Source organism: Lissotriton vulgaris, chromosome 3_1 (assembly GCF_964263255.1).
Source record: "Lissotriton vulgaris chromosome 3_1, aLisVul1.2, whole genome shotgun sequence".
Lineage (NCBI taxonomy): Eukaryota > Metazoa > Chordata > Amphibia > Caudata > Salamandridae > Lissotriton > Lissotriton vulgaris.
Genome location: NC_141689.1, coordinates 901169639 through 901185366, shown reverse-complemented (window position 1 = coordinate 901185366; position 15728 = coordinate 901169639). Strand labels below are relative to the sequence as shown.

Below are 15728 nucleotides of genomic sequence, written 5' to 3'. Positions count from 1 at the left end.
GAGTGCCTATTCAGAGTGCAGATTGTGAGTGCAGAGTGCAGATTGAGAGTGCAGATTGAGAGTGCAGAGTGCAGATTCAGAATGCAGATTCAGAGTTTAGATTCAGAGTGCCTATTCAGAGTGCAGAGTGCAGATTGGTAGTGCAGAGTGCAGGTTGGTAGTGCAGAGTGCAGATTGTGAGTGCAGATTGTGAGTGCAGAGTGCAGATTCAGAGTGCAGAGTGCAGATTCAGAGTGCAGATTTAGAGTGCAGATTCAGAGTGCAGAGTGTGAGTGCAGAGTTCAGATTCAGAGTGCAGAGTGTGAGTGAAGAGTGCATTTGTGAGTGCAGAGTGCAGATTCAGAGTGCAGATTGTGAGTGCAGAGTTCAGAGTGCAGGGTGCAGGTTCAGAGTGCAGATTCAGAGTGACTGTGTGCAGAGTGAGTGTAAAGTGACAATGAGTGCAGAGTGACTGCAGAGACAGTGTGTAAGGGTGCAGGGTGCACGTTGTGTTAGTGTGCAGAATGAGTGTGCAGGATAAACAGTGTGTGACTATGCAGGGTGACATTGGGAGTGTGCGGGTGAGCAGTGTGTGAAGGTGTAGGGGCAGTGTATGAGTGTGCAGAAAACACCACATACACCACACACACATACCACACACACACACCATACACGCACCACACACACAAACCACACACCTCACTCTCTCAACACCACACACTCGTCACCACTCACCACAACACACTCACCACCACACACTCACCCCCCCCCCCCAGGCTCACCCCCACAGACTCACCACCACACACCCACCACTACACAGAAAACAACACGCACAACAACACACCCCCAGCCGTCAATGAATGCTTTCACCAGGCACAAACACCAACAACCATCAATGTACGCTTTCACCAAAAACAAACAGGGCCATGCATCAGTGCCGATAAACACTCACGCACACAACAAACAATGTCAGTGCAACTTTCACTAAACACTCACGCACACCAACAGCTGACAGTGTACCAGCCACTCTTTCAATTGGCACAATCATCAACAGCTGTCAGTGCACCCTTTCACCAACCACACGCATTACCGTCCAGCTCTGTACGCTTGACAGTCACACTCACTAACAGCTCTTACTGCACGCTACCACCAGTCATACACACGTCAAGCCACCACTACACGCTTCCACCAAGCACACACACTGACAGCCATCACTGCACAATTCCTACAGGCACACACATCCACCACACATCAATGCACACACCAATTGATAACGCATCCACCAATTAATATTGTACCTATCGCACTATGCTGCACTTTACCTTTTAAAGATATTGCGTTAAAGTGCAGCATGCCACCATTGATAACATTCCAATCCAACACACATATCTCCAACACACACCACATGTTTCCACTCCAAAACACATGCCTAAAACACATTGCCATTTACAATGCCATTATCTCTAACTCAAACTAACCCGAGCCCTAATGCATTCCTAATGCTTGTTATTTTTGAAATGTATCTCGTTTTTCTTTAAGGAAAACGGGCTGCATAACATAAAAAAAATGTGTTTTATTTAAAAAGCAATCATAGACATGGTGGTCTGCTGACCCCAGCAGGCCACTGTCCCTGTGATTGTAGCCATCCACAATGGGTCGCAAATTGCGACCTGCCTCATGAATGTTGATGAGGCAGGTCCATTTGCGACCCACTGCATATCGCTAACAGTGTAAAACATACTGTTGTACACCGCAGTTTGCAATTTCCTAATAGCGAATCGGGTAAATTTGCTATTTGGAATTCGCAAACACACTTTTTCTGACCCAGAATGCTGGAAGAGCTCATGTGGCGGGCAGCAGAGTAGGCACTCAAAGGGTCTTAAACCATGTTTGAGAGTCCAGCACAAAGAAAATGAAGTCTGTTACCCAGTTGCCAAGCAGAACCTTGTGACAGTAATCAACAATGTCAGCTACTGAAGTGCCAAGTGAGACTAAGGCAGTGCCTCAGGGCTATCCAGAGTGACTGCCATCCTTGGTGCTCACTCTATCACTCTCCCTCAACCTTCTCCCATTTTCCTGGATCCTTATTCTGTTGTCTGAATGCCGCTGGTTACTTGTAGAAGTGCTAATCTTTGGTGCGATCACCTCCACGATGTAGTAGAGAAGGATACAAAGTGGAGTCTATTCTCAAGTCAAAAAGTATGCATGCAAATCATTTTTTTTACCATTTTCTTTTTAATTTCAGGCAAACGTTTAATCATTGTTTTTGGTCTTTTTTATTAGTCGCACAAGCAGTACAATACGCTGAGCCCCGAAACCACTCGCAACTTGTTGATCTCTTTCCTGTGGATCCTGAAAAATGCAGATCAGACCCTAATCCAGAAGTGGATTTCAGATCTGCCGTCCATTCACCTAAACAGGATCCTGGACCTTCTTCTGATCTGTGTCTCATGCTTCGAGTACCGGGTATGCAGAACCGCAGAGTAATTCTTGTATACTTTGTGAAACAGTAAAGTGGTGACCAGTTGTATGTTGGAATTAACATTGTCAGCACAGGACCTTTTACGCTTGCTTGGTGGGTAATAAGGTAAACTAGATGTACTTAGCAGTATAGCATGGTGGGATTGAGTACATGATCCCACATACTCTTTCCTAGTGAAGATGTTGTGGTTGTAGCTGAAGCTATTAATTCCAAGTGTCGTGATTGTGCTAGGAGATATTGAGAAGACTTCTTACCTGCTACCTGAATGAGTAACCGTGCATTGCAAGTCAAGGGAGTATTTTAGATTGGGTTCAGAATTCAGCTATCCCAAACATCATTTGTATTGTGACTTGCTATACTCTGCAATGTGCAGTCCCTGTATAGTCTTTATATTTGTGTTCACATACCTGTCACTGTTAATAGACATAGGGATCATAGATAGGACACTTGGCGTACCACTGATGAAGGTGTAGAAAGGAAAAAAGCAGCGTCTTACACACGGATTCATCATGTTTGAAAATGGAACCTGTTCTTTTGTAGGTGATGAGGCGCACTGGGAAGTCCACCTGCATTGCATGCTAGAATATAACGCAAACAGCTCTGTAGTAGCCAAGTATTTGTGTGCAACCCTTTTGGTGATTTGGTCAGTCGCTGCGCCTCACTCTCCTGTTCCTTTCTTCTACCTGGTAGCACAGCAATGGCTGCAGCATCAGAGATGGGCAGTGCAGCTGTGGCAGTGCCACAGCACTTACACCTGAAGAACCGGGTTTTCAAATACCCAGCGGCGTCAGGGACACGCCCAAAGTCCTCTGGGTTCCCTTGCCTTGGTATACAGAGACACGGAATACTTCTAGGTGGCGTCAGAGATCAAATTTATAAGCTGCAGCTACTAGCAGAAATCCCAGCAATACAACACAGTGTAAAACTCAAGAAACTGCTCAATTTTACTAAGGCGAGACATCCCTATTTATACACAAAAAGGTACATTTAAAATGCATGCCCCTGCACCAAAATGCAACCAATAGAAAATACATGACATCACACAGCATCATACAGTAAAGCTCATTTTACAGTGTCCCAACCCACAAGGTAATATTTAAGCATATATAAATAATAATCTGGAAGGCCCTAACAAACCCTTAATTGGAAGCGTAACCCATGAAATGAAGAAACAGTAAAGAAAAGTAGTTTCAGATAATGTGCAAGATAACAGAAACGTAAAGAAACTTAAAAATTAACATATGTCTTGAATGGTGATTGGGAAAGTAAATAACGATCTTGCTGGGAAATTGGCTTGGCAGGGTCAATTCCAGGTGAAAGGCCAGCTTCTGAAATTAACTCCAGCGCACGAAGAAATCCTTAGTTAATATATATATATATATATATATATATATATATATATATATATATATATATATATATATATATATATATATATATATATATATATGTACATCCACTTTCCTCCAAGAAGAAAGAAAAGACCAACTTAAGGGGAGACGTTTGGAGGCACCTTTAATCAGGAAACAGATGGCAAATTGAAGACCAGGTACACCCGCTCTGGCGAATGCATTTCGGCGTGGTTTGCCTTCTTCAGCGCCGTGGGTGTTGTTTTCAAAGTGCAGGTGAGTTATTTCAGACTTTATATGTTCCGCCCCTTCCTGCTACTGTGGAAATTGCTCCACCCCCATGGGTGAAATACCAAAAAAACGCCTTGACCTCCTTGTGGACACATAATGTTCAGCGCCTACAGGTCCCAGCATGCTCCTTTCTATGCTGGCAGGAAATGCGTTAGGTGGAGCAATCTACGTTGAGCCCCAATGTCCAGCCGTCCCAACTTCAGGTGCCCCCTCGAGTCCCCAACCGCAACAACCTCTTTCACTCAGGGAAATAAAGCGGGGACAAGGCTAATCATACCTCGCCCAGCGTGATGTCAGATGACACCTACACCGCTCCCAATCCATCCGAGTTCTGGAGGTGAGCCATGCTTGTTCCTGTACCCAGGAAAGGAAAGCACCGAAGTGGAACCAGTGAGAAGCAAAGCCGCTTGCGCTGCGGGAGCCTTTTAAACGCGTCACTGGGAGTCGCGTTGCAAATGTACATCCACTTTCCTCCAAGAAGAAAGAAAAGACCAACTTAAGGGGAGACGTTTGGAGGCACCTTTAATCAGGAAACAGATGGCAAATTGAAGTCCAGGTACACCCGCTCTGGCGAATGCATTTCGGCGTGGTTTGCCTTCTTCAGCGCCGTGGGTGTTGTTTTCAAAGTGCAGGTGAGTTATTTCAGACTTTATATGTTCCGCCCCTTCCTGCTACTGTGGAAATTGCTCCACCCCCATGGGTGAAATACCAAAAAAACGCCTTGACCTCCTTGTGGACACATAATGTTCAGCGCCTACAGGTCCCAGCATGCTCCTTTCTATGCTGGCAGGAAATGCGTTAGGTGGAGCAATCTACGTTGAGCCCCAATGTCCAGCCGTCCCAACTTCAGGTGCCCCCTCGAGTCCCCAACCGCAACAACCTCTTTCACTCAGGGAAATAAAGGGGGGACAAGGCTAATCATACCTCGCCCAGCGTGATGTCAGATGACACCTACACCGCTCCCAATCCATCCGAGTTCTGGAGGTGAGCCATGCTTGTTCCTGTACCCAGGAAAGGAAAGCACCGAAGTGGAACCAGTGAGAAGCAAAGCCGTTTGCGCTGCGGGAGCCTTTTAAACGCGTCACTGGGAGTCGCGTTGCAAATGTACATCCACTTTCCTCCAAGAAGAAAGAAAAGACCAACTTAAGGGGAGACGTTTGGAGGCACCTTTAATCAGGAAACAGATGGCAAATTGAAGTCCAGGTACACCCGCTCTGGCGAATGCATTTCGGCGTGGCTTGCCTTCTTCAGCGCCGTGGGTGTTGTTTTCAAAGTGCAGGTGAGTTATTTCAGACTTTATATGTTCCGCCCCTTCCTGCTACTGTGGAAATTGCTCCACCCCCATGGGTGAAATACCAAAAAAACGCCTTGACCTCCTTGTGGACACATAATGTTCAGTGCCTACAGGTCCCAGCATGCTCCTTTCTATGCTGGCAGGAAATGCGTTAGGTGGAGCAATCTACGTTGAGCCCCAATGTCCAGCCGTCCCAACTTCAGGTGCCCCCTCGAGTCCCCAACCGCAACAACCTCTTTCACTCAGGGAAATAAAGCGGGGACAAGGCTAATCATACCTCGCCCAGCGTGATGTCAGATGACACCTACACCGCTCCCAATCCATCCGAGTTCTGGAGGTGAGCCATGCTTGTTCCTGTACCCAGGAAAGGAAAGCACCGAAGTGGAACCAGTGAGAAGCAAAGCCGCTTGCGCTGCGGGAGCCTTTTAAACGCGTCACTGGGAGTCGCGTTGCAAATGTACATCCACTTTCCTCCAAGAAGAAAGAAAAGACCAACTTAAGGGGAGACGTTTGGAGGCACCTTTAATCAGGAAACAGATGGCAAATTGAAGTCCAGGTACACCCGCTCTGGCGAATGCATTTCGGCGTGGTTTGCCTTCTTCAGCGCCGTGGGTGTTGTTTTCAAAGTGCAGGTGAGTTATTTCAGACTTTATAGGTTCCGCCCCTTCCTGCTACTGTGGAAATTGCTCCACCCCCATGGATATATATATGATCCACAATAGGTCAGACTGCTTTGCTCCCAGACTAACTTCTGAGGCCTACATAAAAGGTAACACCAGATGGCAGTCACGACACATGGCAAAAACCCATGTTTAGAAAAGAAAGTCTTAAGGAAAGAAACAATTTAGATATTGTTTAGGATAAGATATGTGCAAGGAAACTAAAGGTTAACGAGGTCCTGAACAGTGATTGAAAAACTCAGACAACGATCAGCTAGTGAAACTGGTTTTGCAAAAGGTCAGTTTCAGGTGAAAAGGGTTACTCTCTCTGCAGTTCATTCAGAGTCAGAAAAACCCAAATTAATATATGCACAAACTCAGAAGGCTAGGCCACTTGTTCGTTGGGCCTACTTCACTGGCCTACGTGAGGGCAAGACTAAAATGGAGTCAGGTTTGAGAATTACAGAACCACACACCCTGCCTGGAGGCCTCAGTATGGTGGATAATCGCCTTTTGGCACTTTGATTGTTTGGCCTAGACTGGCGCTGTGCCAGAAGAGCGAAGGAAAGGGAGTGGAGCTCAAAGGCTGTTAGAACTGGTCCTAGTTTTTTCCAAATAAATGCACTTTGCAGTAACTACTTGTTAGCTGTCCTCATGGTGAGACGGAAAAGCATCCCTAGCTTAGATGAAAGAGGAGGGGTTAAGACCACATGATAGAGATTTGCAGCAACAGCCTGAAGTTGACTTGTTACTTCTGGTTCAGGCAGGCTTGATGGAAGCCTGAGGTATGATGTAAAGATGTACAAGGGCTGAAAATAAGGAAGACAAAAGGAAAACTGAGCCCAAGCTGAATCTCCTTGAAGGCAGCCCATGCTTATGTAGAAATGGGAAGGGAGGAAAGAAACAACTGGGGAAAGAAAGGTGTGGTAGTCACACTTGCTAAAACTAGCCTCCTCAGGGGCACCCAGAGTGGTCATCAAACAATCAAAGTTTAGAAAGGGTCAGCATAGACATATGAACATTATAGCTGACTACCACTCACTCCTAATGGGGCATGTGTCGGGGGTTACAACTAAAAAGCAAAGCATGTAGCATAGAAGCTTTTGGCAGACCTTAGTGGTATAAGTCGCTCTTCCCCTAAACAGAGGCAGGATGGGCGAATATGAGGGTGTGCAATACAGGCTCAAAACTATTATCTAACAACACTGAAGCAAGGCTTAATTACCACAAATGGTATTGAGAAGGGAATGGGAACAATACAAAGAGATAGGCAGATAGCCAGTGGTTAATTTGTAAAAGTGTAAGTGCCAGGGCCTAAAGCTTATCTCCGAAGCCCCCTGCAAGCTCTGAGAATGCCAGGGTTGCCAAAGGCCAAGGCTGTGTCTAGCCTTGATTCCACCTTATGTCTCTTGCATCATCCTCCATTTTTTTTTTAAGATGGAGGAATTGACACCCATTAATTCTGCATTAGGCGAAGCGTCATGCCACGTCTTGTGCAGTGAGTTTTCTTCATTTAAATGAAAAATGTAATTTGTAAATTGGCCTTTGAAAACTTCAGCACCCCATGGCCAATCTGCACAAAGCTCGCCAGTGTACACATTAGGAGGCTATCTGGGTTGTTTTTATTTCCATCGCAGTAACGGCAGTCTCGTATCAACTGATAAACAGTATTTGGTGTTTTATTTTTAGTGGTATAAAAATAATCATCTAAAAAGACTTTCGGAACACATCCGGTTATCATTTCATCGAGAAGGTACTCCATTTTACATCCGTTGAGTTCTTCTGTAACACTCCCAATACAATGTCAACTTCTAGATGAGAGGCGTTGTCATCAAAAGACAACATTACGCAAAGGAAGAGCCCATGATGAAACAAACACTGCATTATGCATGATAAGTGTCTCTTGTGTGGCAAAAGTCGGACCTCGTTCTTCTGTGCATCAACAGGCCAGACCATCCAGAGTTAGGATGACCTGGGACACAATAGCTGAGGTTAAGGAAGGTGTGGTATCTGTGTGTCAAAGTTCTTCCTTTGACATTTTGTAAATTAAGACAGGCGAGGCCAACTGATTAAGCTGCTCATAATATCACTTTGGTGAACAGTATAGGTACACTGCTGGCTCAAATGGGAACAGTATGGCTGATACAGTGTCAATCAAAGATGATGCCCGGCAGTATACTCTCAAATAGGGTGTTGAGGTTTGAACCATAAACCAGCAACTTGGTAGTGGTCTAGGGAAGAAATAGGGCAGCAGTGACAAGCAGTAGCAAGATAAAAAGGTAGAACTAGGATGCATATGTAAAAGCAGGTTATGTCTCCTACTTACAAACTGAGCCGTCCTGGCAGAAGAGAATCGAGGGCGTGACCCTGGCCCTGTGGTGGACAGCCAAACTCTCAACGACGACACATGCTGCACACATTTAGCTCTGTGAGGCTGCCTCAGGGCGCTTTGCAATGACGGGTTCCATCTATGACGTGGTGTTACAAAAACTGAATATCGCTAAATCTAGTGATGGATGTTGCTAAATTGTAAGATGATGGACTGGAACAAGTGGATTGCTCCTTGACTATGTACTGTCTCTTCAGGGTAAGCAGTCGTCAGATAAAGTGAGCACCCAAGTGCTTCAGAAGTCGCGGGATGTGAAGGCCCGGCTAGAAGAAGCCTTACTAAGAGGCGAGGGAGCTCGAGGGGAAATGATGAGGCGCAGAACTCCAGCAGGTACTTTTTTCACATATTTTCTTTTGATTGAGGTGATTGGATAGTTGAAAGTCACACTTCTATAATATTTTAAAGGAACACATCTGTAAGTAAAAATAAAACCAGACATCTGAATAGACTAGCCTCCTCTTACTTAAGTATTAAAGTAGTTATACAGGATGCTATTATTATGCCACTCATTTTAAGTTTTAAATTAGTTATACCAGATGCTACTGTTATGCCACTCATTTTTTTCCTTTTAGAAGTATGACCGCTAGAGTTGACCTTGTCGAGATTCAGATCTGTGACCTATCGGTCTACAGCTGGCACCCTAAGCCCCTAAACTATCTCCCTGAGCTACAGCTACATTGCACAAGTATTAGCAAATTGCCTTCCTCAAGTAATTAGTAATTTGATCATTATTTCTTTTTATTCTGTGTATTTGTTTTATAAGAATGTTGATTATTTTAGTTTGAGAGAATGGTGCCATTTTGGCTATTAAATATTCCATTTATGGCAGCCTCACACTGCCAAGCTTTTTTCTTGACATTTGCAGTTACATGACCCACCTAGCAATATCAAAGGTGAGACTGGAAGTGCTTCTACACACCAGGTACTTGACTTGGTCCACGATAGAATCCCACCTCCCCCAATCTTCTTGCTCTCCTGGTAGGTTGGTCAAAAAAGTAAATGCCTAGCTCAAATGAGTTGATGGGAAGGTTGAGTAGAGGTACACTAAAATACACTACAGTTATCACAGCACAAGAGGAGAATGTCCTGCCAGAGTAAAAGAATGACCAAATGAAACAAGTTACAAAAGAAACACAAAGAAATACAGTTGTAACACAGCAATATTCAGAAACAATAAAATAACATAGGAAAATGTGAGACCTTCCCCCAAATCATGGTTGGTCTCTAAACTCTGTTCACAGTCCCTCGCCAATGGCAAACATCAAACTTCTTACAAAAGGGCACAAAACAAGTGTTGAAACCTGGAAAGTAGAATGAAGTGCCTTAATGTTCAACATTTACAGATATTTATTTGGAAGTTACATTTAACTCCTGACTTATTGTTAAAGTCTGCTGTTCCATTAAAAAATGGACCTGGCTCCACAACCACGGACGCTGATATTGATAATTATGGTCCATTCACAAAACATATTTCACCCTTCCAGTAAACTATATTTATACCAGTGAACAACTGTAACATCATTAAATAATAACTCATATACAAATAAAGACATTATAATATAATGTAATCTTTATTGCTTGATTAATTAAAATCTTAGCAGTCTGTACAATAAAACACATATATAGCACTGTTTCATGTTTCCTTAAAAGCAAAAACTCTGTATTCTAAAAGCAAGAATTTAACTAGTTAAAAATACATCTATTAAAATTATATTAAACCTAATTAATTTAGGCAGATTCTGTGTGCGAATCCTGAGCTTACATCATCTCCTGTGCCCTTGGATCTTAATAGATATGTGTATGATCGTTGCCCGCTAGATTTAGTGTCTCTGCGGGGTTGGGATCATTAGTGGGCACCTGGCGTGGAGCCTCAGATGTAGTTGAGTGTGCTCGAGTTTCTGCGCCTAGTTTTGTCTGTACTTCTTCCATAAAACGGACAAAGCTGCAGATTAGCCTTACGTTGGCCCCTTCGAAACACGCCTTCACTGCTGGTCTGCAGGACCTAATGTGCAGCTCTTTTATATGTGGTTTTAACAGTTCTCTCCTCTCCAGGTCGAGAGACTTACACAGAAGGAGCAACACATCTTCTTTGGTTTCTCCACATAATCTGCAGAGGGTGGTTGTAGGTGGGCGTTTCCAAGGGGGCATATGAGTTTGAACAGGTAGGATCCCCAGCCTCATTGCCAAGAAGCGTTCCTTCAGCGTTCTGGAGAAGCTGGTACCTAGATACATTTGTGGTGAGCATTTCGAGTAACTTTGAATCACAAACCAGCTATGTGCCCTCCTGTTTAAGACTGCTCGATCTTTTTGAGTAGAGACAAGGCTTATTGACTTATTGACCAAGGTTTTCACGTTGTTATAAGGAAGTCCGGATTCCCCGATGTTCTGAAGAGCTAGCTCACTGATCCCTTGTTGAAGATAAGCCTTAGCCGGGGAGTTGTTTTTCCGTGTAATTTCTTTCCATAGAAATGAGTTCAGTGACCCGGCCGCGGAGCTCTTTATTTTGTACCAGGTTTTAACGTACGCACCTTTCCTGTTTGTTACCTGGTTTGGGAATCCGAATTCGAGTCTTTGTTGCGCTGGGCATGTGTATTTTGGCAGCTTAAATATTATTCTCAGCGCTTTGAAGACTGTTTTGTCTAAGGTTGTTTCGTCCTTCCCTCTCATGGCCTCACTGCCGTAGGTTATCGTTGGGAGGAGCTTAGCTCAAAGTACTTCGAGCAGCGGGAGCAGGTTTGGACCGGTTATTTTGTTTTTAAGGTTTTTCAAGGTGATACCTGGAGGGTCCCTCGCCTTTGTATTGCCTCTTTTTGTTGGTCGTACAGCCCTTTATTATCAATGATTATCCCTAGATATTTGTACTCTTTAACCACTTCGAGATTGCAGTCTCCCAGCTGCCATTTCGATCGTTTTTTTGCACCTCTCTGGTTTAGTACCATAATTTATGATTTATCTAAGTTGATTTCCAGCTCGTTCCTAGTGGCAAAGTCATTTGCGGTGTTGAGTAAGTGCTGTAAGCCTACTTGGGTTTGTCTGATTAATGCCAGGTCGTCGGCATACAGTAGATGTATCTTTAGTGATTTCTTCAATAATGTCAGTTGTAAGGTGATTTGTAATGTCATCAATGATGTATCCATTTCATTCATAATGGCATCTCTCACATCCTGATTAAGGTCAAGAACAGTCCTTTTGTGTTTGAAGCCTGAATTAGGGTTTTTGAAGGATATATTAACTGCCAAATTTCCGGTTTTTAAAACTTTTTTATGTAGAACTATAATGTCTTTTTCCCAGTGATTTTCTAATATCTGAACCATAGCTTTATTTTAACTGTAGTTTTGTTTGGAATATTAGCAGCTGGACATAGAGCCATCACGTGAGCCACAAGCCACAAGCCCCTCCCCTGTACGGCTTTGGTTGTGCATGGTGGGGTTGATCACAGGGCCTGTAGTCAGCAGCCTGTACATTCATCCCCCACTACGCAGAGCCAAATGAAGATTTGTAAACTGGAAATATTATGCATGGCTTTACAATGCAGTTACTACAAAGACCACTACACTACCACGCAAGTCTTTACCATGCATACGCCTTTAAAATATATATATATATATATATAATTATTTTTTACAAATATATATTTTTCAATTAAAAATATATATATATATATAATATATATACACACACACATGCATACACCCTTGCCACCCCATAACCCATACCCACTCTAAACCCTAAAAATGCCTGTATCACCCAAAAACACACACCCGCCCTAAACTCTAACAATACCTTTGCCACCCCAAACCCTCAACTCCTCTTTCCACCCAAAAACCCATACCCAACCTAAACAAACCTTACCACCCAAAAACCGTACACACCCTAAACCGTAAATCCTGAAAATTCCTTTGCCAACCAAAAACCCATTTCCACCCTAAATCCTTCAAACACCTCACCATCCAAAAACCCATACCCACCCAAACCCTAAAATAACCTTGCCATCCAAAAACCCATGCCTACCCTAAACCGTAAAAATTACCTTGCCACCCAAAAACCCATGCCCACCATAAACCCTAAAAACCTCTTACTACCCAAAAGCCCATACCAACCCTAAACCCTAAAAATGCCCTGAGCACCTGAAAGCCCATACTCAACCTAAACACAAAAAATACCCATGCCACTCAAATTCCTAAACCCTAAAAATTCCCCTGCCATCCAAAACCTGAAACCCACCCTAAACCCTAAAAATGTCCTTATTACTGTTGTCTGCGTGGTTAAGGAATGCAGGGTTCCGGGTTTGTGGTGAAGGCTGTTTCCCCAGACAGGTTCTGGGGGTCATTAATCCTATTTCCTGTTTTGGACTGCCAGTCTTCTCCTGGTTGTCGCAAACAGGAAAAAAAGGCATAGGAATGTTTGCCCTCAATATGGCAAATGGTCTGATGTCCACTGACCAGTGCCTTCAGTCGAAGGTTTCCAATGGAGGAGCCACTAGGATCTGACACTGGAAACATGACAATTCCATTAACTCTAAACAGAGCGGGTAACTAAAAATTGGCATACAGGCTCCATAGTCATGTTAGCGCAGTACCCTGTCTCCCTAACTCTAAATGAGGCCCTGTCTTTTGAAAGGTCCCTTCATAAGTATTAAATAGAAAAAACAGTGTGAATAGCTACAAAATCAAACAAAAGGTTTTTGAATATGCAACAAATGTAAAGCATGCACCATTGGAGTAAATCAAAGACAATAAATACAAAATACACATGATCCAAAATAGAATCATATGCAACAATACGTTTTTCGTCTATGTCTTGGAATGCCAGTGAAGGATAAGACACAATGGAAGCACGACAAGCAAAGTTAAAGAACGAATTTAGCAACACATACAAAGTACTCAAAATGAGGACCAATGCATAACTAATAATGAAAGATTACATAAAAAAGGCCAAAAGATTGGAAAGTTTGCAAATATTTTGGAATAATATTGTGCCAAAAATGAAAGAGTAGACACAGTCTACATGAAAATGAGGACAAGTTTCCTAATGGACTGACCGCAGATGTGGAGTTTCATGTTCATCTGAAATAAATAATCTTGAGTCCCTTTACATTTTCAAAGAGACAATGTTAGTGTCTTGAAATTTCTTACAGGGCAGTACAAAAGAGAATAGTATACATAAATGTTTAACAAAGTAAATGCCTTAAAAGAATAAAAACTTTTCTGAAACATTAAAAAAACAACCTATCAGAGGGTATTATGAACAAAATACAGTTGCCCACTATGACCAGGATCGAAGATAGCATGAAAATATAGGACCGTCATAACACAATTACAACAAAATCTGACAATGTTGCTAAAAATTCACAATGCTAGAATTCGTCTTGAACTTGTAAATACATTTGTTTTTATTGACACGTAAACGAAGGTATTACTAGAACGTTAGTAAAAAATTTAAACAGCTACACTCATGACCTGTATGGTCGAAATGTGTTGCCATTAGTAGGCATTTTGGTGAAATAATGTCAGGAATAATTTGCTCTTCAGTGTAAGATAGATAGATGGAAACTGAGTCTGAAAACCTAACAATGATAGCTACTCAAATTGTTTGAAAAACATGCTAAAAATAGTAGTGCAAAAGAGCATTTATTCTCCGTAATGTAAATTAATTATCCATCTGCTCAAAAACACCATAGCCTAATCTGGTTTTTATTTCATTTATTATTGTCCCTCACAAATCAAATGCAGAAAGAGGTGTGATGAAATTAAACACTTTGTGAGCCAGCAGCACAGTGCTGGATGCAAAGTGGAGGCGATGTGCCAGTGAATGTATGCCTGGGTTAAAAGACACAATTATTTAAGGACAGCATTTGGTTCCTTTTGCTGGTAGTCGAAGAGACATTCACTTGGTGTGCCAGATGTCGGTACAGTGTTAGCGTGTCTAACTGACCAGCTACCACTGTATATCTGAGCAGTAAATGTAAATGTCAAGGTATTTGTAGAGCGCACTGCCACCAAGCGGTTTCCTGGCGCTATTACTCATACCGCTGTGGAACCCTTCCTGGCTTTCCCTGTGAAGTGTCCACTCCTGGGCACCCCCAGGGTGAAGCCAGGCATCCTAGCACTGTTGGGGCCGGTATGGAGGTCAAGCAAGCTATTGCCCAGAGTTGCAGCGTGGGGCCCAGGATTAGAATAGGCACCGAGGGGAGAATTGTCAGGTCCGAGGAAATTGAGCCCAAGACCCGCTAAGGCAGGAATTGAACCCTGGTCCCACGCCAGAACTCTGCATCAGGGTCTGCCGCTCTAACCATTGAGCCACACTCCTCCACAGTAGCATCTCTGTAGTGGCAGAACAATCTTTCTGATGTCTTTTCCACAATTATTTGCTCTTGATTAGGTAATTGCAGGCTCAATACTGAATGCATGTAATTTGCTCCTGTCAACCTTGGAGTCTCAGAATATTTTCTCTTCTCACTTTGGTTTTCTTGTAAAACAAGAGTAGAGAAGGGTGCCATCGGTGTAGAAACAGTCTTTTCATGAGTCTGATTATCACTGTTAGTCAGCAGATCTGATTCATTGTTCTTGTCTTTTCAGGTAATGATAGATTTGCTGGACTCAATGAGAACCTGAGGTGGAAAAAAGAACAGACTCAGTGGCGCCAGGCTAACGAGAGGCTGGATAAGTGAGTTGTTTGAGGAAGGCAAACATGCAGACATATTCTATTCTTCTTTTGCTCTATGTTCCTCATAACTTAAAAGGATGTTCCCTCAAATATGACACTTGCTATCAGACTTGGCATACGTAGTCTTCAACTATAGTCATTTGTGCTTACTATTCTTTGCAGAGCATACACTGAAACGACTTTTAGGCTGAAGTTAAATGTACTTTTTGCAAACCTGCCACTGTGTCCACCAAACAGAATACCTCTTGTCTCGCCCCTTTTGCCCTCTTGGCGCACTCAGCACCACATGCAGTTGATTACTAGCCACAGTGGTGACAGGTAACGGGGCTGCAGGGTAAGCACGAGGGGGATTGAATGTCACCGAAATGAGGGTACGCCACTCAAGTTCTTGGGATAAGAAATCTTCTCAACCAGGCAAGAAATCTTCAATATTAGAGAATCTCAGTATTAACGCCACAGTACCATCCATCAGTTCAAGTACTATTGTAGCCCTCTCCCCCATGGCATGGACCTCATTTACTCGCATTGGTTAGATATGGTCAAACCCCACATTAACCATTTAAGTGGAAACACAATTCATCTTGTCATTCCTTAAGTGGAAGGTACTCTCCTTTATCAA

The 15728-nt window shown here is 43.2% G+C and overlaps 1 protein-coding gene across 3 annotated transcripts in view; it reads left to right on the top strand.

Annotated features, from left to right (window-relative positions):
* The window catches only part of DOCK8 (dedicator of cytokinesis 8), a 719019-nt gene that overhangs the window by 571489 nt on the left and 131802 nt on the right, over positions 1-15728 (top strand). For all 3 annotated transcript variants that reach the window (XM_086961229.1, XM_086961230.1, XM_086961231.1), the window contains 3 exons: positions 2263-2445; positions 8641-8773; positions 15022-15109. In XM_086961229.1, coding sequence (XP_086817355.1) covers positions 2263-2445; positions 8641-8773; positions 15022-15109 — 404 coding nt within the window. The remainder of the gene's footprint in view (positions 1-2262; positions 2446-8640; positions 8774-15021; positions 15110-15728) is intronic.